The 26525-nt window shown below is 27.4% G+C and overlaps 1 protein-coding gene across 2 annotated transcripts; it reads left to right on the top strand.

Annotated features, from left to right (window-relative positions):
• Positions 1 to 2539: 2539 nt before the first annotated feature.
• On the top strand, positions 2540 to 24779 carry LOC100215136 (uncharacterized). Of its 2 annotated transcripts, XM_065795749.1 has the most exons (9): positions 2540 to 2646; positions 2773 to 2845; positions 4856 to 4964; positions 5107 to 5209; positions 10913 to 10996; positions 11071 to 11157; positions 12072 to 12141; positions 15006 to 15448; positions 24358 to 24779. In XM_065795749.1, the coding sequence occupies exons 1-8, from the start codon at positions 2551 to 2553 to the stop codon at positions 15425 to 15427; spliced, it is 1044 nt and encodes a 347-aa protein (XP_065651821.1). In that variant the 5' UTR covers positions 2540 to 2550; the 3' UTR covers positions 15428 to 15448; positions 24358 to 24779. The 2 variants fall into 2 exon arrangements, with proteins under 2 accessions (XP_065651821.1, XP_065651822.1); XM_065795750.1 differs by lacking the exon at positions 15006 to 15448.
• Positions 24780 to 26525: the final 1746 nt, after the last annotated feature.

Below are 26525 nucleotides of genomic sequence, written 5' to 3'. Positions count from 1 at the left end.
TGTCTTTCTGCTCTGAAGTTTATCAAAAATGTGCAAATTTCTTATCAAAGTTTTTTAAGTTAGTTTGGATCATTTTTTTTTTGTCTTGTAAAGATTTATGTAAAGCTCTATTGGTAAACATTTTAGAATTAGGATTTTTTTTTAATTTACTAAAAAATAATCTTATCTGCAGTTTGATGTTTTTTTTTCTGTTGCAAGCTGTGTAGTAAAGAATTACTTCTCATTAATTCTCATTGAAGTACATGGCATTTTAAGGTGATTAACTGTTGTGCCTTAGATAAAGAAGTTTATCTTTCTTGTAACTTTACAAAAATTTTCCAGTTTTATCAAAGCATCTAATTTAAGTCCAATGTTTAGTACAAAGTTGATATCACACAATTTCTTTTCAAGTCCTTGAAAAGAAACTGAATCTATCTTGTCCATTTTAGATTCAATAAAGATTCATAAAAGTTTTAATACAATGCTGCATAGTTATTTCAAAAAAACACAAATTAATTACTAGTTGACACCTATCAGTTACTAGAATCATTAGAAGCACCATTACAAGCAAAAAAGTAGATTATAAAATGTTATTTTCAAAACCAAGAGTAGTGATAAGATAGTTTATAAGTTTTGCAATTTAAGAAGCTTATGTATTGATTAACTCATTAAAGTCAAAAAATATAATATTTGTGATACTTATTTCTGAAATATTCACTGATTGTCAGCAGTAATTTTGCTAATTGTGGTAGGTTCATCTATCATAAATCCTACTTTATTATTGTTATGTTACATAAGCTTTTTAGGCATTTCATTTGAAATACGATGGACATTATTAATGCATACATCAGATTGTAAAATACAGCTTACCATTTTGTCTAACATTAATCTAAACTTTTGCTGCAATGATACTATTTCTTTCAAATCAGGAAATTGAAAATTTATTTTTGCAATGTGATGAGCAAAACAAAATAACATTGTTTTCGTGCTAAATAAAATTGATGTGCAAATTCAAAACTAATTATTTCTATGGATTATTTTTTAGAATGAGAAATAATATGGAGTGCTTTTTTGTGTGCAGGTGATAGTTTATGATGTGAAAACTTTTTCCTCACTGATTGTTGTTGAAGTATGAAGCAATAAAAGCTAAAATGTCACTTAATTTAAGTTAGTTTATAGCCATAACTTTGCAGAGTAATTGTTTTTTACCTTTTTGTTTTTAAAATAAAAAATTAAATTTTTAAAAATCTATTAGGTACTGGGATTTTAAGTAAATATTTATGTCAAAGTGTCAAATTTACCTGATCGCATAAATTTTTGCAGAAAAAACAACAAATTTACTGCAACAAAAATAGCAACATTTTTTCAAAAAACTCTCACAACCACTGGCATAGGATCAGGAAGGGCGGAGGGGATAATTTTCCCCTATCCTCCCTCCCCCAACTTTTGGAAAACTTCTGTTTTTAAATGTTGAAATGAATGTTAATCCAGGTAATACAAATATAGGATAAAGATACTTATTGTTGTATGTCAAAATTATAAAAAAAAAGAGTTGGGTAAAATAAAAGCTTGTTAGTACTCTAATCAAAATACAAATAAACAAACTTAAAAACAAGCATTTCTTTGGTGATACTTATGACAGACAAATAATTACAAAATCTGTATATGTATCCTTCGGATACATATATAGATTTTGGTTACATATACTGTCTGTATATGTATCCTTTGGAATTAGGGTCAGCATTAGACAATGTCAACTTTACTGTCTTAGACAGTAACATTAGACAATGTCGACTTTACCTAAAAGTGTTTGTAGCATTAGACAACGACTTTACCTAAAAGTGTTTACAGGATTAGACAGTGTCGACTTTACCTAAAAGTGTTTGAAGTCAGCAAAAACCTGCCAACCTCACTTTGTTTTATAGTAAAACCTTTGTGTCAAAATATTTTTGCTTACTTGATGCTGACTTCTAACAGGTTAACGTGATTAGATTGCTGACCTCATTTTTGCTAATTTTGAGGTCTGTATATATATAACTTTTATTGCGTATTTAGGAGAGCAGTCTGATTTCACACTTAAATAGCCTGCTGCTGTTAGCTTTAGTACATTGACTTAAAATATAGAGATCTGTACAAGAAGAAGCTCTTCATAGAGGGTTTGAGCTGGGCATCAATTTTTTTCAATTTAAAAGAAAAAACATTCTGAATTAAAAAGAAAAACAACACACTAGTCTATCAAGTTGTGTTTTTGTCGTTTTTTAAAATACAATAAAATTTAATAGGTTTCATCAAATAATTTAGTGGTTTTTACATATTGTATACTTGATTTTGTCAACTTTAAAGACAAAAGTTGTTAAGAGTCATTTTTTACCATATTTAATATTCATTGAGTGTTTGTATAGGTTTTATATATAAATTTATATATATATATATATATATATATATATATATATATATATATATATATATATGTATATATATATATATATATATATATATATATATATATATATATATATATATATATGTATGTATATATATATAAGATTTGTTATTTTAGGTTCAGTATTTATGGGTTTAAAGAGATATTCAAATATAAAGGTCAAAGAAGGAAGAGAAGTAGTTTTTTTGGAAAGCATAGGATATCCCAGCGGCTCATTTAAAGATGTATGTTTATTTTTTTTCCTGAGTATAGAAATAACCAATATATATATATAATATATATATATATATATATATATATATATATATATATATATATATATATATTTAATGAAAATCTTGTTTATTTAGAAAGTTCGATCATATTGTAATGCTTTTTTAAACTCGCATGGTGGTATTCTTTACTTTGGCTGTGGTTCAGATGGTATTTTTTAATTTTTTTTTAAAGTTTATAAGTAAAAAAACTTTTTAATAAGATAATAACACTTCAATAATAAGTTATTCTTTTCAATTACATATTATTATTGTGTATTTTATATTTTTAGTTTTAAAATCAAATTAAAAGTCTCAATGTGAACAGCAATTCTTAGTTGAGAAATGACTATTGGAATTCGCAGTTACACCATACTGTTACATCAGTAATTTTTTTTTACTGCAACACAGCTGTAACAGGAATAATGACTGTAGCAGATTGTAACAGGAATAATGACTGTAGCAGATTGTAACAGGAATAATGCATGTTTAATACATGGGTGTGGTATATTCATATTCTCATATATTACAATTTCCATGTTCAAAAAATTAAGATGAAATTATAGATCAGTCACAATCATTAAATCTATTAGAATGGAAAGTGTTATTGACAATTATAAAGTAAAAGTAGGACCTTTAAGGTTATTTTTTGGGATTTATCATTCTTGGTTGACAAATTAATTGTTTTAGTTGTTCAAGCTTTTTTCACTTTTTGCCTGTTTAACTTTCCAAGAAAGACAAGTCCATTTTCAGGATCGAGTTATATTCTTCTTTTTAAATTGTTTTAAATATAAATAATTCAAGATATGAAATATTAACATATATATTTTAGCCCAGTTGTAACTCTCCATAGTCTTATCAAAACATTCCTGGTGGTTTTTTTTATGACAAAATAAACAATTCATCTTTTCAGAAAATGTTACCATTATTTTCATACTTTGTTAGTTATTTTTGACAGTATGAGGAGCATTTATCCATCACATTATTTCTGCAACAAAAGAAAATCAAAGCCAAACTGAAGAAAAAATTTAACTTTTTTTTTTTCAATTACAGGTAAGCAGAATAATTCTTGACTGGCTGGTAGTTAGGTTTCCCGAACTCTGTGGTAGCTCTCAGAGAGGCTGATTCTATCAACAGCTACAAAATATCAAACTAATAACAGTGCCATGTTGCACATGGGATGGTGTTCCTGTTAATGCCACATAAAGATACACATATGACTTTAGGTTAATTAATAGGACTGAGACAACTGCATAGCTCATTGCTTATGAGGCCGTGTAATCTTTGAATGAGTCAAGCTCACTTTAAACTGAAATCATCCCAAAAATAACCCAAAATATTAAATGTAAAATAAAATACCCACCACCTAACTGTTTTAGGATTTCTTTTACAAATATTTTTGGTCTGCGAAGCAACCTTCCATTAGTTGAATCTTACCTCTTTTGTAAAATTCCCCAGACTTGCTTGCTCTTAGTGATTCTAATTAAGGTTCCGTTATTTCTTCTTCTGATCTTCTGAGTGTTGATGGGTACTTACCTTTGATATGGAAAGATTCTAATAGTCACATGCTTGGCTTGGGGGTATATATAGGCATCAATTTACCTATTTGTAGTGAAATCAGGTTCAAATCCCCTGACCATTCTTTTATGTGCTTCCGTTTAGCACCTTTTCATTCAATCACCTTTTTTTTTATTTTTTATTGATCTCCTTCTTTCCAAGACTTTTTTAGATGTTGTTTCTGATCAAATTGACCACGCCCTCTTTCTTTACCCCTCTGCCAATATTGTTGTTACCAATAACAATATGACTTTAATTGTCATCACACTGAGTGGCTCTAATGCCACTGACTCTGCTGGCACTAAAAAAACTGCCTAAAACTTCTGCATTTCTTAATCTCTTACTAGATCTTTGATCTTTGTTTATGTCTTGTCTCTGACCCTAGCTTTTTTTCAGTTTCTTCCTTTTTCTCCCTTTGGTGGTTCTGACCATGTGATGATCTCTATAAATCTTACATCTCATACTTCTTTTTCGGACTCACTTTTTCACTCACTATCATCGGATTCTGTCATCAGGATTCTGTCTTCTGACTGAGTGACCAGGTGGTTTTGTCTCTTCGTTTATATCTGAAAAGAAAATTTGATTATATAAATATAATTTTAATAAATTTATGTTTAATGTTTAGGATGTATATATGGTGGAAATATCACCCGTAAAACGGAAGATGATTATAGACTTGCTTTTGATAGTGTTGTAAGGAACTTTGTTCCTTTTGTGCCAGTAGATAAGTATCGGTTAGCTCACTCACATTAAATATAACATTTAAATTTTATTTTAAAAATTAATTTTTTAAGTTTTATACTTTGATATTAAAAAACGGCATCTATTAAAATTTTTAAATGGCATCTATTGAAATTTTTGTTTTGCCATATTCAGATTATCATTTTTGTTTATTGAAAACGAAAAGGATTTGGCTATAATTGAAATAAAAGTATCAATTGGAGATGTGGGTGAGATCTATGAAGATGGATTATGTAATGTATGTTGAAACTTGTATATTTTTGTGTATATGTTAAAAAACTGATTTAATATCATCTAAATAAGGAAAATAATTATTTGTAAAAGTTTCGTTATTTTTAGAAAAATGTTAATAATAATGCAAAGCATATGGAAAGAAAATCTTGTTGAAATAATCCTTTGCGCAATTATAGTTAAAATTAAGTTTGTTCATAATTTAAATAAAAATTAGAAACATTTGTCTATTTTTTTTTTTTATTGCTTTTCATATATATTGTATATACATGTCTTGGCTGTAGTAAATGAGCTCAAGAGCTGAGAAATACTCATTTAAAGATGCCTGGAAAGCCAAGCAAGTTCTTGTCAGAGTTTTTTTCGTTATTGGTTTTAGTACAAGCTTTTGTTTTAAATTAATTTTATATATTGCCAACAACATTTTAAGAAAATAAATTTTTTTAAATGCGGTTGAAAACTCAAAAATTGTTAAAAGCTTACTCAATTTTTTTGTTAATAAGAGATGAGGTGTGCGTGCCATCTATTTTTTGGGACTCCGGATGTAAAAAATAGTTTTCTTTAAGTTTTAAAGTATAGTTTATACGTTACAAATAATATTGCAATGAAATCATGTATGACAGCAAAACAATTTTATTTATAATCAAAAGACCATTACATCATAAAAAGATTTGTACATTTGTTTTTACAAATCTCATTAACAACCTTCATTAACAACAAGTTAAATTTTAAAGTAATAAAAAAAAAATAATCCAATATATACTTCATCAATAAACCATACAGCATCAAATTAAAAAATCATTCATGCACAAGAAAAGCATATCACCAATTAAATCAGATGTAAAGTGACTATGATGGTTTATAGGTCAGGTTCTTTAAAACCAAAAATAGTCGCTCAACACTTACTTGAGATATAGGAAATAACATTGTGATTTGGTTTTAATGGGGTATTTTTTTCAGATTAATTGCTTTTAATGGGGTATTTTTTTTTTCCATCTAGGATGCAGGCGGTGTTTTTAATTTTTGACAGAGTTTCCAGAATTGTTAATAGAGCTGCTCGAAACTTTGCAGAGCTTGAAATAATTGCCAATTGTGATATCTGGAAATGTTTCCGGTCTTTAAATTTTTAGCTTTTTAAAAATTTAAAGCTGTTTTTATCATTAAACTTAATAGTTGTTATTCAGTAAAAAGTATTTATTGATTTTGAATTCTGATATAAAATCTCATTTTAAAGCCATATTATTACTATTATTTTTATTATTATTAAAAATTATGATTTAAGCTTTAATATTCTAATTTTATAATTTATTATAATTTCATTTTGTAAATCATGAGATAAAACTAAAAAAATAAAGCAATTTAATATTAAAAACCAACCTCAGATCACAACAGTCCAAAGGAATTTAGCAGTGATCAAATATTTTAAATAAAAGAAATCATGAAATAAGATATCAAATTAAATCTTATTCAATATTTTCTTATAAATACCCAAAACCCTTTAGCAGATATGTATACAAAATTAAAGACAGATGAGTTATAAAAATATATAAAAACTAATTTAAACTTTTTATAGTTGTTTTAAACAAAAACAAACAAAAAAAAACTCTAATAACTTATTTTAAATATAGATTTATTATTATTATTTTTATTATCAATAATAAATTAATTTCTTATTTACAAATTTGAATTTGTAAATAATAATTCCCCAGTTCCGCCTAAACAAAAATCGATTTTAATGTTTCATACAATGCGCAAATAGTTTTAAAATAATTTTTTATTGGTTGATTTTTAAATTATTGTGCAAAGTTTTCAGACATTTAGTAATTATTATTATTTTCTTATAACTGCTTTTTTATTTATAATCCTTAAATTGCATGATGTTTAAGCAAACAATTAAAAATATGTAACTTTTGACTGTTATTATTTTTTTTGTTTTTTAATTAATTTTTGCAATATGATAAATGACCATTTCATTAAAACAGTGGTTTAATAAACTAAGAATTTAATAACTAAAAATATTTCCAGATATTGCAATTCGCTATCACTTAATTCAAGCCTTGCTATGTTTCAATTATATCGATTTGAATCTGAGTTTGTTCTTCAGAACTCTCTTTAATCTCCCATTCACACAGAATAAGTTTGGCAACTGGAAAATTATTGTCCTTCTTTTCTGGATCAGAGTTTGCAAAATGAACTGCAAAAGAGTCGCACAATATTGCGACTCTTTTGCAGTTTGGTCTTTGCTTTGTGACTGGAAAATCATTCTCCTTGTTTTCTGTATCAGAGTTAGCAACAAGAACTGCAAAAGAGTTGCGCAATATTGCATTTTCGATTTTATTGAATCTTTATCTTTATTTGCCAGTTTAATCAGTTTTTAATTGATTTTTCAAACACTGCAAAGCTGCAGCTATCTAAGGTAATATTTATATGTTTTCGCATATGTGTTTTGTAAAATTATATAAATAAAATAATAATTAAAAAACAAACCTAGTCTTCACTTGCCATAAGCATGCGCCCATGCCTAATATCTACGTAAGCTACTGCAAAAAACAGTGAATTTTCTTGAAGTGCGTTTTCTTTAGTGATCATTCATTTTTTGAAAATCTTTGGCTAAGTTACTATTTTTCCTATCGAGTTCACAATTTATTGAATTCCAAACAAAAAGGAACTCAATTGCATTGATATTCTCATGCTAAAGACGAAATATAATATTAAGAATAGTAAGATTTTGCACCATTTGCAAGACATCTCTTAATTCTTCCCAGATCACTCAAAAATATGGTTGCACATTAAGTTCTTTATGAGGTTCTTTCGAGATGTTTTTCTTTTTTTAACACCATGAGATGTTCAACATGTTTTTCTAGATAAGTGTTGCAAAAGGTTGCTTAAACTAGCATTTGTGGCACATGTGATTTCCCCAAAAGTACTAGGAAATAGCTAACAGCATTATTTTTTGAAATATAAAGATATACTATTTTGACTCAAGAAAGTTTATATTTAAGATTAAAGTTTATGTTTTAGGTTTTATGTTAACAAAATTTCTGTTAAACACAATAAAATGATTTTTTATCAGATTTCCTTCAATGGGCAAGGTTAGGTAAATCTTGTTGCAAACTCCTGCAGTAATATACCGTCGTATGTGAGTCCTATGTTCCTTGAAAATGTTATTCTATTACCTAAATATCCTGATAAAATCATTCACTTTGCTATTCACTGAAATTGTTTAAATTTTGTAGAAATTAGTCTAAATTGCAGGTAATGTATTTTTAAACTCATGCTGCACCCTAGCTTTTGCAAGTTTGATAGCATGCACTCAACAAGCTTGATATGGTTTTCAGATTTCTTTTTATCTAGGAATTTACTCTTAACCAAAACAAATGAGTTCCCAGCTTTGGATTCAACTTCAGTTATTGATGGAGACTAATCTGTGGCCCATTAAAAATACTAGTTTTCAATTTTTCTGTACTTAAAACTGGAAATTTAAATAAAAGTTGAAACACTTGTCACTTTTGTTATGCACCTTAACAAACTGTTTCATTATGCTGAGTTTAATATGAAATGGTGGAAGTATTATGTGGTCCTAGCTAACTAAAGGCACATTTATGTATATTATACAATTTTTTGTACCAATTTAAGGCTCTTCTTGTACTAGCCAAACCTTTTTTGACCAGTGGTATTGGTTGTCATGACTGTTTTAAAGGTAAATAAAGCCAGAGAGGCTTTATTTACCTTGATTTGTGTATTCTTCATTTAAAGACATAAAATGTGTAGTTTTGTTACAGTTATGAAGCAAAACACACATTAAACTTCTTTTGCTGCTGTATAAAAAAAATGCTGATCAGTAAATTCATAGTTTTTTAAACCTATCTGTTGCAAAATAACACTGACCTTGTTACATAAGATTCCTTTTCTTTATATATATATACATATATATATATAAAGAAAGTTTATATATATATATATATATATATATATGTATATATATATGTATATATATATATATATATATATATATATATATATATATATATATATATATATATATATATATATATATATATATGTATATATATATGTATATATACAGGCATTGACAGGAATGGAATACGATCATTCTCTGTAACTGACCACGCTTATAATTTTTTTACAATTTGACCACTGCATTTTTGATGTTTTAACAATTTAAATGCTATAAAAAAAATTGTTATAACTTTTAATTGTTGATCTTTTCTGAAGTTTTTATTTTACGCGAAGGCGTAAAATAAAAACTTCAGAAAACTAAGAATAAAATAAAAAATTATTCATAGCGATTGTTTAAAATAAACGCATTTTGTGTAAATTAACAAATAATGTTAAATTTAAATTTTTTTTATGTAGGAATATGTTTTTATGATAAATTTAAACATTTAAAACTATTTTTTCATGTCTTTCTAAAATCTTTTGAAAGATAATTTTTTAAATTACTTTAAATTATAAGTTAAATTAAATCTACTGATGCAATGAAATGATTTAATTGCTTTATTTTTTTATTTTTTTTCCTATTTTACTAAGAATTGTTTAAAAAATTTTTTTTAACTTGACTAATCAGAGCTTGAAATAATTAAAAATTACTATTTTAAATAGACTACTGTATTTTTTTAAACAGTTTTTTGAAAAAATGTTTATAAAATTTAAAAATAATATATAACACTTTTTAATAATTTAAATAAATTTGTTCATTCATTAAACAATCGTTGGAAGTAACTTGTGTAAGTAACTTGTATTTTTTGCATAAAAAGTAATACCAAAAGTGAACAAGGAAAATGCTAGTTACCCACGTTCATGACTCAATGGAGGGATAAAAAAAAATATTGAAAAAGGTTTTAGCAATCAAGGAAGACATAGTTAAAGCAAAGATAATAAAGAAAAGAAAATTCATGCAACAACGCAACAAGAATGTTTATGCTGCAACTAAATCTTTACCATCCACATGTTACCATTATGTTTGAAATCTACACGAAATAAAGCATTATGCAAAACAAACTCAAAGCCAATAATGATTAAACCATTTTGTGAAATTGGACCAAATAGACTTCTGTCTTTTATTTGGTCCAATTTCACATTCTTCCTTACATTTAATTTGAATCTGATGAAAATAACATTAAAAATTTTTTCTGATTTCTGGTTTCTTCCGGAATGTTATTTAGCATTATGTAGTCCTTTATTTAGAATGTTTTTTATAACATAAATTTTTTCTTTATTACTTAACTTTATATTGTCCATATTATTTTGGGTATTCAGTACTTAGTACAGAATAAAAAAATTGGGTTCTATGATGCTTAATTTCCTGCACACAAGAAAGATAAAAATATTTTTAGAAAAAATATAAATTATTTCAATTTCAAAGTTTGCTATTCAAGTTAATATTATGTCAAGTCATGTAAATTTCATTTTGAATAATGTATTTGATGTTATTTAAATTTCAACCGAAGTTTTTTTTTGTGACTGTTTTGACACAGTTATCTTCCTCTTTTAAAAACTTTTTAAATGCAAATACATATATATATATATATATATATATATATATATATATATATATATATATATATATATATATATATATATATATATATATAAAATGATGTATATTATATAATATACATTACGTTTTTATTATGATTACCATTATTTTGTTTGGTTAATTAAATATTCAAGTTGGGAATTTTTTTTCCAGGTATATATCATCGACTGTGGCAGTTTGGTTGGACCATTGTATCCTCAAGAACTTAGAGAGTTGATTCTTTTAAAGTATAAAGAGGTAATTTTTTTTTCTCAATTTTTTTTTCCCAATATTTGCGATGATTTTTGTTATCACATCTTTGTCATAAATAGTCTGTTGAAGGAGCAGAAGAAGTAAAGAAGTTTTTTACGCCTAATATCATACAAGCAAGAGAAAAAGCTAAACTAACTTCACAAAAAGTGAGTTTGTCTCATTTATTTTTAATTTATTTAAATTATTTTTCTTTGTTGTTATTAAACCTTTTTTTCATATAAGTTTTTTTTTAATTATATATATTCATTTATATAAATTTTTATTGATTTATTTATATCAAGTTATTTATTTTTAAATGATTTTGTTTATACTCTCAACATAAGATAAATGTAATATATGATATTTGTGATAATTATTATTAAGATAATTTGTGATATATAATGACAATCTTTGTTATGATAAACAAAAATTTCAATATCATAAGAGTTTTATTTAATTGAGTTTTTGTTTTTTTAATTGAACTTTTTATTTGGTGATAAGCATTTACCATTTAGTAAATAATTTCAATTTAAAATCATTTCTACAGTTATATTTATTATAAATGGTATTATTTTCCGATATAGTAGGGTTTCTTTTACAGTTTTTTGCTACAAACTTTATCTGGTAATACAGGTTTATTGAGTTAACTTTTTTTTTAATTGTAGTTTTGCTGTAACCATAACATTTTTGGGCACTGCATATATTGATAATTGACAGTTGTTTCTTTCTTGATTTTTATCAAAATAACAACACCTTATTGTAATCTAGACTTTATACTAGCTAAATAGTTTTGACTTAAAAAATTAGGAAAAACCATTTAAGCTTGGTTTTCAAAAACTTTTTTATTATCATTTAAAACCATGACATAAGTCTTTAGAACCAAATCACAGACAAAAAAATTATATATATCTGCCAGTACTTTGTTTAGGAAGGAAAACCATAAGTGAATCATCAAAAAATATAAAACATCGTACTCATTCCCAACAACATAACAAAAAATATATTTTTCACAAACAAAAAAAAATTAATTAATTTTTATAAAAAATTTGAAATCCTTCTAGATTTTTATTTTATTTTTTAGAGAAAACTCGAACCAATTGCTGAAGAGAGTAGAGCTAAAGTTCCTCCTATCAATATTGTAAAAATAAATCGTATGTTGGTCATTATTTATGAAAATTTTTTTTTTTTTAATATTATTATTTATTTACCTATTTTATATTTATATATATATATATATATATATATATATATATATATATATATATATATATATATATATATATATATATATATATATATATATATATATATATATATATATATATATATATATATATATATATATATATATATATATATACATATATATACAGGGTGCGGAAAAAGTTTCCATACAAAAGTATAATTAAAAAAAGTTATCTGTATGGTGTTTTCTTTCAATATATAGTGTGTTTTTAGTATTCTTTTGTATTCCTTCATATTCTTTTAGTATTATTTTGTTTTAAATTAAAGCTTTTGCTGTTTTTGCTGTTGATATTTTTGTACAGGAACTTTTTCCGCACCCTATATACATGTATATATATATATGTAAATTATGTTAGTGTATTTTACAAATAGAGTGCTCAATGTTCTTAAAGAACAGAGCAATAATAAATTAGTAAAAAACAGTTATCTAACTTTTTCTTCTACTTGAAGTTTCGCCATTGCTGGATCATCAGGAAGAGTTCTTCCTGATAATAAGCACAGCTTTATTGCATAGCAAATAAAATCATGCTTTATTTAGAGAAAATAAAGTTTATTGCATAGCAATAAACTTTTCTAATAATTACAAATCTTTTTTGCTTGAACTGTGTTGTTTTGAATTTTTGTATTTATGTTATTGTATTAAAAAAATTGACAAGATTGAAAAAACACGAAATATATTTGATTGGAAAATTTGAAACTTTGATTTTAGATTTGGTATGATATGATATTTCCATCTCTTGATAATTTCCGTTTGCTAAAATTATGTCATCTTCTTAGTTTTGCAATTTGTTTTAGCAAATGTCTGTAAATGTAAACCTCTAGCGTAAGTTGAGTTTGGAGGAGGTATATTGGAACAATTGTGTATGATATATATGTATAGTATAAGAAAACTTTAAAGTTTTATTTTAACAATTAGAAGTCTCTTTTGCTATATTTCTTTTTTGCTATGAATATATACGCAAGATTGAAACCATTTTAAAAATCTCTTATAAGCTCTAGATATGCAGAAAAGATGCACATTAATTTTATTGCTCTTAAAGCAATTTTTTTAGAATGAATTTTTTTATTAAAAAATATTGAATTAAGTAAGGAATAAGTATAGAAATGATTGGTGTAGAATAGATAAGTATAGAAATAGTCGGTTTGGTAAAGACCCATTTTCCAGGTCCGGACAACTAGGGTATATATAAGGAAAAAGTATTGAAAAGGTTGGTGTGAATTGGAATTACAAAGACTTGTATTTTTACGGGTCCGGTCAGCTATTGTATATATGTATATATATATTGGGGCAAGCTATATGTTTTCTGTCTTCAACTTTATAAATCTTTAGAAACTGCCACTAACTTACCAAAAGTATCGCAAAATAAACATGCCTCTCAAACTAATGTCACTAAAATTGTTGTACCTGTAGACACTATTCATTTGCAATAACCATAATATTTTTTTCATTAAACGTTTTTTTTCTTCAAAAAAAAATGATGCTTATAAAACAATGTTAACAATGTTTAAAAAATCTTGGTAAAAAAAAAGATTGGTATTTTAAAATATAAAACATGCATAATAAACTGTACATAAATTTTTTTTCCACCCTTTTTAAGTTTCTTTTTTAAGTTGTTATATGAAAAGCCATAATTTTCCATTTGCCATCTTGCATATACATATACAAAAATAAAATGCTATTATTTATTTTATTTATATATATATATATATATATATATATATATATATATATATATATATATACACACACACACACACACACACACACACACACACACACACACACACACACACACACACACACACACACACACACACAGAGTCACAAATATACCATAGATATATGTATAAATGATTGAAAAATCAATTAACAACATTTTTATTTAGTGTGTGTATATATATATATATATATATATATATATATATATATATATATATATATATATATATATATATATATATAAATATAAAATAAATAATAGCATTTTTGTTTTGTATAACAGTTTAATGTTTTTGAGTCTTTTCTGTATGTATTAAGTGCATGTTTCGAATTGCTTCTTTGGAAGGGACTGTTACTAAAGTCTTTTTTTGAAATGAATCATTTTGCAAGTTTCTTTTTCCAAGTCGTTATTATGGAATTTAAATTTTTATTTTTCGTGAAACGTGTTGAGATTTTGCGCATATGTAATTTTTATAATAGCATTTTGAAATACTGTAGATACCCTAACCCTAGTTTGAACTGTGTTAACTTCAACAGATAAGTGCTTAACAAACGAGCAAAAAAAATGTTGGTATACAGAGACCATATCTTTACCTCAGTAACACTTTTTACTGACATAAAATCTTGATGAAGTTGTTCAACCAATAAAAATATTTAAACCAATTACCATAAATAAAAGAGAACATGGTAAGTGCTACAAAGCATCAAAACAAATTATTCAGATATTTTTTTTTTAAAAATTTTTTGCTTATCAAAATTTTGAAACGAATTAAAGATCACAGTTATAATATCGTAACCTTGAAAAAGAAAAGTTTAAAATTAATCTGCTTCACTGGCGTCATTATAAGTATTTATAACAGTTGTTTTTTTGTTTTTTCAGTTCTTCTTACTCTTTTCAACTAGAATCAGTTCATGTTAGCTCAGGGTGTATTATATTTTTAAAAGACAAGTTGTAAAATTAGTTCATTTTTTATGATCACTAAATTTTCATCAAATGCATTTACAGTTTAATTTATATTTTAATATATCTTATATATACTTTTGTTTTAGGAGGTTTGAGCAAGCAATTCATTGATCTCACTCAATCATCTAAAAGTATCTTATCTGATAAACAACATTCATCCCAAATTGTTACTAATGACTCTAACAAAACTGAGTTAATTGTTTCACCAGTGTCTATTTCACCCATTATAACAATTAATCAGCCAAATAAATCAGATGTTTCAATGGTTTCTATTCACTCAATGAACTTATCTGTTGCCCTGGTTACTACCCAATCTATGAAAGTATCTGTTTTACCAGTTACAAGCCAACCTATGAGACCATTAATGTCGCAGTCTACTATTCAACCAATGAGATCATCTGTTACCATGCCAACTATCCAATCAATGAAATCCTCTGTTTCACTGCTTTCCAACCCAATTTCACAGTTTGTAAATTCTAAGATTGTTGGTAGGAGATATTTCAAATAGAGATTTTTTCTAAATAAAAATGTAAGTGTTCATATTAATGGATCTTAATTACATTATTGAGTATAAGGTGTAAATATATTCTTATTTTTGAAATTAATATTTATTAAATTCTTTATGTAATTATTATGCAGTAGTATTTTTTTTTAAGCAAAAAACAAATACTGGTTAATTATAAAGTTAATTACAGCAGAAAAAAAACTTATTAACTTAAAACTAACTCACTGTGAATAAATATTTAAAGGGATCCCAAACCTCTGAGACATGTGTTCATATTAAAGAGAATGATAAAAAAAAATGTTTAGGCTAACTTTTTTTGATTAAAACAAAAGAATAAATGCATACCAAGAAAAACTATTTTTTTTATTTTAGTCAAAGCTCGCCTTCTCTGTTTTATTGAAGGCCAAAAAGTCAGCCTAATATATCAATCTACAGACTTGATAATTTATTCAAGCGCGTTTTATTCCAAAAAGTTTTAGTACTTGACATCAGGGACGTGGTGGCCCAGTACGAGGGTACGAGGACTTGTACTGGGCCCTTAATCTGGCTCAGGAAACTGGGCCCCCAATCCTCAAACAGAAAAAGTTTACTTTAGTTCTATAAGTTTCTATCAGGGCATTTTTTACAACATTTTATTTAACTTGCTTTCACGTATGTTTGTTTGTTTATTTGGTGTCTGCGCAAAACAAATACTAGGTCAGCAGTAATAATAAAAGAAATACGCTAAACTTTAGTTTAGCGTAAATAAAAAAAATAATACTTAACTTATAAATAATAATTAAAAATAATAATTAAAATTTTTAAAGTAAATAAGTAAAAAAAATATATATCATATCAATGTAAAAATATTAAGAAGAAAGCTAAATATAAAAAAGAAAGCTGGAAACTGAAAATGGTCGGTTAGCTTGGCTTGCTCGAGAAAGAGAACGGAAATTTCGAGCTAGAGCAATTGAATCAGCTGAACAACGAGCGAAGTTAAATTGATAAATAACATTGTGTGTTTAATGAATTTTTTTTATTATTTTCATTCACTACTACTCAATATGCTCCAGTCTACTACCTATCGGTCCATGGAATTTATAAATAGTACCACTATGTATAAATTCCATGGACCGATAATAGTTATAACTCAAATGAAAGAAACCAATGCCCTGGTTTCTATCATAAGACTAGTTTTAATTCTATATTCATTTATGTTTCAGGAGAAATGAAGGAACAAAAAAAGAAAGAATCAACATGAAAATACATATCTGGTGCTGAAAAAAATGCTTAAAAACGACAACATGAATTAAAAGCAGCCGGCAACGATCCAAAACAATTAAAGTTAACCGCAAGTCTCGCGTCAGTGCAAGGGCCACAAATACAGAGAAAAGCGGGACATCATTTACAGCAACAGAGAATTTAGAATTAACATCAACATCCATTATGAATATCACAAGTAAGCCTATTATTGAAACAGAGCCAATAACAGAGATTAGTGACCAATTGTCTGTACAAGAAACAGACAATAATCAAGATATCATAATTGCAGCAGATAAAGGAGCAAAACTACAATATTCAAGCACATTCTGAAACCAAAACATTACTGAAACTGAGAAAGTGCCTGTTGAAATGGGTAACTATGAAGTGCCTGTAACTGCAGCAGCAGACCTAACTCTAGCAGAAAAGATTATTCAGAAGCAACTAGACAACGTTGTAAATGTTAATAAAATGATCCAGCTAAATTTCTAGAGCTAAAAAATGCAAAGACAATTGATAAAAAGTAATTAAATGTAATTGGGCCAAATCAGCCAACAAAACATTCAAGGTTATCTAAGTATTACACTAAATCGGTTAAAGTTAATGACATTGAAATTGTGCAGAAAAGGTCATCAAAAGGTCTAACTTACTCTATACTATTGTTTGTTTATGCTATGGATCAAGAGAGGAGACAAATTCTTTACGTGATGGGTTTGATAATTGGTCAAACTTAAGTCACATCATAACAAAGCATTGCATCTAGAAAAACCATCGAAATGCTGGTGAAGCTATGGTCCATGCATTCTCAGTCTCCACAATTGATAAAATATTAAATATTGAAACCATGAGACATCTGAACAAAAAACGTAAAAAGGCGGAGAAACTGCATCAATACTTAATACGAGTTTTTGATGCTATTTGGTATTTGATTGCAGAGAGTATTTTTTTACGTGGAAATGAGGAAGCCAACTTATTTGCAATGACTCTGAAAAAAGTGAAATCTTTTTATGTGGCGTGGGTAAATTTCTAAAGTTGTTAGATTTACTCAGTCAGTATGATGAGGTGCTGAATGAAAAAATTTCAAATGCTCGCCTTACTCAAAAACAATCTGCTGGAAGGGGTGCTAGAATAACGCCTCTTTCTAATAATACACAAAACAAGCTAATTCATACTACGACATAGATAGTCAAGAAGGGTATTTTAGAAGAGGTAAATAACTCAGTATTCTTTTCACCATCAGCTTTCCAATGATATTACACTCTGTGTTTGCTCACAGAGTGTAATATCATTGGTTCCATCACCTGATGACCCATGATAAACACAGAGTGTAATATCACTGGTCTACTGTATTACGTTATGTTACGCTTGCTGCAGAAGAGGTCGTTGTAAAGGAACATCGGATTTCAATAGTTGAAACTGGAGAACTACTGGTGAAGGAAAAAGTAAAAAAATCAAAGATGAAATCAAATCAATTAACGTAGATATTTAAAAGTGTGTAGGCATGTCCTTTGATGGTGCGAGCAAGATGCAAGGAATAAACAAAGGAGTTGCAACAGATTTGAAGCAGTGTTATCCCATGGAAACAAATATTTATTGTGGATCTCATAGACTTCATGGTTATGAAAGTTTATGCAAAATCTTCCGTTGTTTCTGTTAACTTTGTTGGAACAGAAAACAAGCCTGGTAATGTGCAGAAATTAAAGACTTTTTTGTACGGAAACTCAAGGAAACGAAATAATATTTTTGAGAAGTGCAAATCTCTTCTTGAGGATGTGAATTAGTCTATTAAACTGGCTGCTACCCACAATGTTCGTTTCAATGCCTTACAAAATGCTACAGACCGACTGCTGACACTATACAGTGCAGTAATCGATTGTCTTGAACAAATTTTAAATGACATGGAATTTAAAATGAATATTCGAAGTAAAGCACAAGGTCTTTTATACCGTCATATGAAACAATTGTGACTTTATTTCTCTTCAAAGAAATTTTTACTATTTTGGGTCCCCTAAATAAAATTCTTCAAAGAGAAACACTTGATTTTTCGTTTGGTTTAATGTCTGTCGATGTATCACTGAAAAAGCTTCAAGTATCAAGGGACAGTGCTGACCAAAATGCTATTTTATCTGCTTTTAAAATTGCAACTGAAGCTCAGCTTGAACAGCACACATTTGTTGAGAATAGGACTCGCAAAAAGAAACTACTGGACTTCAATGAAATAGAAGATGAGCGACTTACTCAGACTAATGATCAGTGGCTGGCAAAAGTGTTTTATAAAAAATTCAATCAATGCTTGAAAAATTTTTATAAAAAATTCAATCAATGCTTGAAAAATTCAAAATTGGTATCAGTTTAATTCACTACTGAAGTGGTTGAATTTGTTGAGGTTTACAGAAAGGCTGCTGAGAAGGATAACAAAGCTTTGCCTTCTTTACTCACCATTTACAATTTTATGTTGAAGACTATGTTAGATGCTGTATTCCATTCTGTTGCAGTTCTATACAAAATATTTAGTACAATTCCAACAAATTCAGCACAAGAGAACATGTCAAAACTAGTCTAGCAAATCGGTTGATATCAGAGCATGTTGGAGAACGTGTTCTTTTGTCAGTGGAACATGAGAAAATGTGGAATTTGACCCATTCAGACATAATAAAAAACTGTGCTGATACAAATGAGTTACGTAATATTTTGTATCCTTGAAAAACTTTTTTTAGTATAAATATAATTTTCCTTGATTGCTTATTTGTCTCTCGTTAAAAGTACTTAACCAGGCCCCTCTTCTGGAAATTCGTACCTGTTTTTCAGGTGCCACCACGTCTCTGCTTGACATCATCAATTTTTTTGTTTGTTTACATAATCGATCTTTTACACCAACATAAAAATCAATAACGTCATGTACTGAAAATCTTAGGAATAAAATGTGCTTGAATAAATTATCAAGTCTGTAAATTGCGGCATATATTATGCTGACTTTTTGGCCTTCAATAAAACAGAGAAGGCGAGCTTCGACTAAAATAAAAAAAGTTTTTTTTTGGCATGCATTTTTTTCTTTTGTTTTAATCAAAAAAATTTAGCCCAAACATTTTTTTTTATTATTCTCTTTAATATTATTCTCTTTAATATAAACACATTGTGTCTCAGAGGTTTGGAATCCCTTTGACTTTAAATATATTTAACAATATATTCAGCTGTAAATATATTTAATATATTTAACTATTTTATAGTTACGTCTAATAAAGATCTAATGCTCATAAATCTTTGCAAAGTTATAATGTTTACAATTTTAACAAACTTATAACAGGTTAAAAATAATCAGTTAAAAATGTGATTAAATCTATTAAGTAATAAAAAAAATTTTCACTTAATATGAATACTCTAAAAACTAAAAAGTTTTGTGTTTATTTTGTTGGAAAGTGAGTGAAACTGATTAAAGAGGATCTCAACTGTTGCATCAATGACATATTACAATGTTGCATCAATGATTACAATGTTGCATCAATGATTACAATGTTGCATCAATGATTACCTAATTTGAATGACACTTGTGCAATATTTCGTGTTGTTTGTTCAGAATCTGCTCAAATATACAATCTTTATCATACAAAAAATCCTGAATAATATAAAGACAAATAACGAATTTCTTCATAAAAAATATTTCACCTTTTATTTAAAAAATGAAACTTTCAGAAATTACAACTACAAAAGTTTATACAGCAATAAAAATAATATATGTTCGGTATAATAGATTTGAGGACATTAAAATCATATTTTTTTAATTTATTTTATTTCAATTAAAAAAATAATAAAATAATATGTAAAAACTCAAACACCTCTTTATTATATATTTTTATGTATTACTTTAACCGTATGCGTTTCTATTTGTTTTTTGTGAAACTACTGTCTTAATTTGTATTAAATGATTTAAAGTTGATAGAAATAATTATTTACTAAAAAATTTAATCAAAATTTTATTTACTAAAAAATAGCATTCTCGTTAAAAAAGAATACAGTGGTGGCACAAAGTCATGACCACAGTTGAAAAACAAGAGAATTTTATTCATTTTTGGCACAATATAAAATAAAACAGCACCACATTGAAATAAAAATGACTCTGCATTGTCAGTAATAAGCGCCACTAATAAAACATAAGAAATTCTGACTAAAAGACTAGTATTTTGTATGCCCTTCATGTGCATCGAGCATGGCCTGTACACGTCTTGGCATAGACTGTACCAGCTTTTGGATGGTGTCAACAGGGATTGCTAGCCATGCAGCTTGCAAATGTTACCACAAATCATCCAGACTGCTGGGTATGGTTTTCTGTACCTCTCTGAAGAGCTCCTCCCACAAATTTTCAATGGGTTTCAGGTCAGAACTTTGTGGAGGCCATTCAATAGCATTGGTACGAGCACGTTTGAGATATTCCATTTCCTTCTTAGATTTGTGGCAAGGAGCATTGTCCTGTTGAAAGAAAAATGGTTGGTTTTTACCAAATAGTTTGTTTGCTGATGGTTTCATTTGTGTCTTTAATATTTCCAAATATTTATCCTGGTTTACCGTGCCCGTACAACGATATAAATGACCTGATCCTGACATGCAACCCCATACCATAAGAGAGCCTCCTCCATGCTTTACTGTGGGAGCTACACACAGAGGACTAAATCATTTACCAACTCTTCTCACATAAGCTCTTTTAGCTCCACAGAAAACAGTAAAGGTACCTTCAACACACCATAATATTTTATTCCATTGTGCAACAGTCCAGGTTTTGTGTATCTTCACGGATGCCCTTCTTTTCGTGATGTTATCAGGTCGCAATAAAGGCTTCTTCGCAGCAATTCTCCCATTCAAACCAACTTGCTGCATGCGTTTTCTAACTGTCCTTGCTGCCAGATGAACTTCATGGTTTTTCACCACTGAAGCCGTGGTGAAACGATTGGACATACTCGCCCGAACCAAATGCCGATCCTGCTTGCGGTAGTTTTACGAGGTCGTCCAACACGCTCTAAGTCTGCCACTGTAATGGTGTCTTTCTCTTTTCTGGCTGTTCTGATAACAGTTGACAGTCCAATTTTCATTTGCTCAGCAATATCTCTGTAAGAAATGCCTTGTTTAATCATAACAATGATCTTCAGTCATTGCTCAGTTGATAGCTTCTGATACATGGCATACACAATGTTCTACAAAATTATAATACAAAAATAATAAAATGTTTGTTTAATAAAAGAAAACATGATTTCAATCATTATTTAACTACAACAAATGTTTAGAAACACAAAACTTAAAAAGTTCCAAAAAATTGTTAATTATAGCTAATTAAGACTAATTAATCCTAATTAGCACTGCTAATTATAATTAAATCTAATTAATTTATTCTCAATATTAGCTCCGGTACAATATGTAGTCGAGTGATAATACATTAATTTCAAGTAAACATCTACTAAAACAATGCTAGAAAAATCTTAAACTTACCAAACTGATATCAACAATTTCTGATCAAATCAACACAGAACAGTAATTAACAAAAATTACAGTAATTATAATAACAAAAATAATGATATTTGGTTGCTAATAACGCGCCACATCGGTAACTAGATATTTAGTAAGGTTTACGAATAAAAATCGCTACAAAATTAGTTATTATTGCCTAAGTACACTATTAGAGAGATCAAAATATGCGTGCGGTCATGACTTTGTGCCACCACTGTAGGGCTGGCTTTTCTTTCAAAAAATAATACACTCGGCATTGTGAGTTTTTGTGAAGGACAGTTAGGAAATTCTATTAGTCCTCAAAATTCTAGAACCTTTTTCTGAAACAACTCAAAAAATTCTTTTGTTATGTTTGATTATTACATAGATTTATACTGCATTTTATGATTATTTTTTTTTTAATTTTTTTACTTGTAATTTAAAAGTTTTATTTCAATTAAATTTTTTACTTCTGTTTCAAAATACTTCTTCATTTTTGAAATCTTGGAACAAATTGTTTGACTATGCATTGTTTAGAAAATGTTTATTCTAAGATTTTACTATGGAAAAATAATCTGTCAATGAAGCAGATTCCAGTTAATTTCAACAACAATTTTTTCCTAATTCATTAAAATCTATAAACTACAAATCGGCACAGCCTACTATAAAGGGTCTTCAGACCAATTTGGGTTAATAAGAGCTAGAAAGCTCTTGTAGACAATCAATAAACTTGTTTCTATGTGAATAAAGTTTTTAAAAGTTTAACTATAAAACTTGAAGAATTTCTAATTCTATTTCAAATTGACCTACAGTGGCGTTTTTCTCTAACAGGATATATGTTGTGAGCTTAAGGTTTAGGTCAGGAAATCTAATAACCAGCTAAAAGTAGATTAAATTGACATAGAAACAACAATAAAACTATCTTCTTTTAAATTGTTGACCAGAAGCGAAATGGGATTTATTATTGCAAAAATTACAAGAAATTGAAATTTCTTATTTGAAATTATTATTCATTAATTATTTAAATATTATTTTGCAACAAATGCTTTTTTTATTATTTTTTAAATGAAATGTTCAAAACAAAGACGTATCCACCCTGAAATTCAAAGCTCTTGCTGAGAGATTACATAAATCAAAATGGCTTCCAACTACAGTGGTGATAATACATCAATATGATGAGTTTGTTGATGCAGAATGTGTTCGATTTAGATTAAAATTTGAGTCTAAATGAATCGACTATGTCTGTTAATACTATACTGTTAAAACTTGGTGTGTATTTGCAAAAACTCTGAAGTATTTAACATTGTGGAAATTCTTTGCTCTCATTTTTGCTTTATCACAAGGCCAAAGCGCAAATAAAAAAGGATTCAGTGTTAACAAGCACATTGTGATATTATTATCCATGAGTATGAGCTTCCCAGTATTCTTTTAAAAATTTCTAAGTTACGATATAAATCATTCAATGCAGTGTAAATCAGCAGTTAAAGTATACTGGAAACGTCAATTAGTTGATGTTGTAGTTATAAAAAAACAGGATGACATTGTTGCAAAATGCGTCAGAATTTGCATATATATAAGTATGAATGTATACACGATCGTATATTTGAATTTACTAGTAGCTGGCCACCCTGAACTTACAAATCTTAAGCTAAACATTACTCAATTTGTTAACGTAATATTTGGATGTTTTGTTATATTACTTTTAGAACAACTTGGTCTCCATAGAAGAATTACTTTTAACTTATTTGTTGTGTTAAAAATAATAATAATAACTTCTTTGTTCTTAAATATTATTTTGTATCAATTAAAATGTCTTTAGTGTAAAAGACATTTGCAATGCAATGACTCTTAATACCTAATTTTTTTATTTTTATTTAATTCTTAAATATTCAAAAAAAAAGTTTTTGCAAAAGAAATTAATAAAATACAAGTTGTTATATATCAAAATAATCAATCAAAAGCAAAATAATATAAAACAATGTTAAAATATTACAATGTTACCATTAAAGAAAATCATTTATAATTTATATGATTTTATTTTAAGGTGGTTTTTTTAATTCTTATACAAATAAACATAACTTTTTTAATTCTTATACAAATAAACATAAAACAATATTGAAGCCACTCAATCGATCGGAATTTAACAATATTGAAGCCACTCAATCGGGTTTTTTTAACGAAAAGAAGTTTTTGATAAATATATCTTTTAATTTTTATTTTAGGGGGCTTCGATAAGGAAATCATCGATCTCACTACTCAAGCCATTGCTCGAAATTCCGAAAATTCTGAATTAACTGCTTCGCAGTTGCCAATTACACCAAACAAAAAAATGAAATCAGTTGTTTCACAGGTCACTAACCAACCAATAAAAATACCTGTTTCGCTGGTTACTAGCCAAACAATGAAATCATCAAGTTCATTGCCTAATATCCAGTCGATAAAACCGTCTGTTTCACTGCTTTCTAACCCGATTTCACGTTTTGTGAATTCTAAGGTTGTTGCTAGGAGACCTATTTCTTATTTTGAGGATTTTTTTTAAAAAAAAGTTTATGTGATACTTATCAACTTTAATTGTGTTTTATTTCGCTACTTATAAATTTTTTTGTAGTTGTAAAAAGTTGTAAATATTTTCTTTTTTTTTTTTGAATTGTTCTTTTATTTTTTCTTTCTGTTCAACTTTTTTTTTTTTTTTAATTTATTTCCTTTGAGTTGTTTAAGCAAAAATTTGGTGTGGCTAAAAAAAAAAAGGGTTTATTTATGTAATCAAAAAAAAAAAAATTAAAAAATTGATCTAGAATTTTATTTTTCTATTTTATTTTGAAGTAACAATTATTGGAAAAGAAAAGATGGTCTAACGGTCTTGGCAAGGAGGAAGAGCATTTAACTAGGAAGTTTACGTAGCCTTCCTTAAGGTGGTAGTACCCTTTAAGAGGGAAAAAATTTAAAGCTAGATATTATATGGGAACGAAAATGTTTTTCTAAAATGTTGGATTAAAGCGTTTCAAAAAATAACAAGATTAATTTTTTTTAACCCTCAGCTCAAAAATTATTTGCATAAATTAGCAAAATTTAGTCAAAAAAATGAGCCTATTTTTAACAAGAATATCTTGAGAACCATACATGTTTTACAAACCAAACTTTTCAAAAAGTTTTATTTATGTTCAAAAAATGTGCTAAATTAAAAATTATACAATAAACAACATTCAATAACTTTGGTTCAGCGCATCACAAATGCACTAAAGAATAATTGCTAAATATTTGAAAAAATTCCAATGAGCGGTTAAAAAGTTTTCTCTTAAAAAAATTAAAAGATACACAAAAAGCTAATCACTAACAGAACTAATCACTAACAAAAGCTAATCACTAACAAAAAAACAGTTTAAAAAAATACTAAAAGTTCGCAATCAAACCTACTAAAAACGACCTTTTTTGTATGCACCTTCTGCTTCGTAATGTTGGTCAACAAAGCCTTTTTTTTAATAGCTTGTAGCTTTTTCTTCCTGTTTTTTGTGGCACATCGCGACGTTAGAATTATCTTGTTCTATCTCCACTTTTTGAAAAAATCGAGTTTTTATAGTTTTTGAATAGTTTTGCACTATGTTTTTCTATTTTATTTATATTGAAAACATATAAAACTTTTAATACTGTGTTGCATGCCATATTGCATTGTTCTATCTCCTAAATAAGCAAATTTGAAAATGTTATCTTATTTTAACTCCGATCAACCAATCATATATTTACAATTACATATTTGTGCGGAATAATTTTGTTGTTATTGTAATTTTCAAAATGGCAACTAAAAATATTGACCAAAAAATGGAACATGCTCTAAATCAAAACAAAGGTATTTTTTCACTTAATTAGCGTTATAATTTTGCCAATTTTTTATTTTGATTATCCAGAATGCATAAAAAACAAAATAATTTATTATTTATGCATCCTAGATAATCAAGTAAAAAGGTAATGGAGTTTTTTAATCTTTAGAGTCGCTTGGTGTTACACCTTCTCGTAGGTCACCCTATGGTGGAATACCTAGAAAACGTAAAGCTGATTAAACGTAAAACAAAATGACAGTAAAGTCATTGAGCAAAAGTTCTGCGAGCCAGGTCACTCCAGCATTCAAGAATGTGATAACATTCATAGTCAAATTGAAAAATCTTTTCTGTTGCAGAAATATTTAGTCCGCTTGGACTAGAAAGCTTTGGACTAAAAAACCATTCTCTGTTTACCAAATGCAATTAATAGATGTGAAGAGTTTTTCAGTTGTTGCTGGTTTTTCAAGTTATAAGTTAGTGCCTTATACAAGAGTTAAAAATCTTGTTTATCGAAACGGACTGCCATACCATGTTTTTTTTAAAATCTCATTTTCAGACAATTATTCACAAGCTCG

This window comes from Hydra vulgaris, chromosome 04 (assembly GCF_038396675.1).
Source record: "Hydra vulgaris chromosome 04, alternate assembly HydraT2T_AEP".
Lineage (NCBI taxonomy): Eukaryota > Metazoa > Cnidaria > Hydrozoa > Anthoathecata > Hydridae > Hydra > Hydra vulgaris.
The sequence above is the reverse complement of the archived record's forward strand: the minus strand, read 5'-3'. Positions and strand labels throughout refer to the sequence as shown.

Excerpts from the sequence above, each read along its gene's own strand:
- LOC100215136 (XM_065795749.1), top strand. The coding sequence starts at position 2,551 with ATGGGTTTAAAGAGATATTCAAATATAAAGGTCAAAGAAGGAAGAGAA. Across the intron at positions 5,210-10,912 it reads ATGAAGATGGATTATGTAAT|GTATATATCATCGACTGTGG; the intron begins GTATGTTGAAAC and ends TTTTTTTTCCAG. Across the intron at positions 11,158-12,071 it reads CTAAACTAACTTCACAAAAA|AGAAAACTCGAACCAATTGC; the intron begins GTGAGTTTGTCT and ends TTTATTTTTTAG.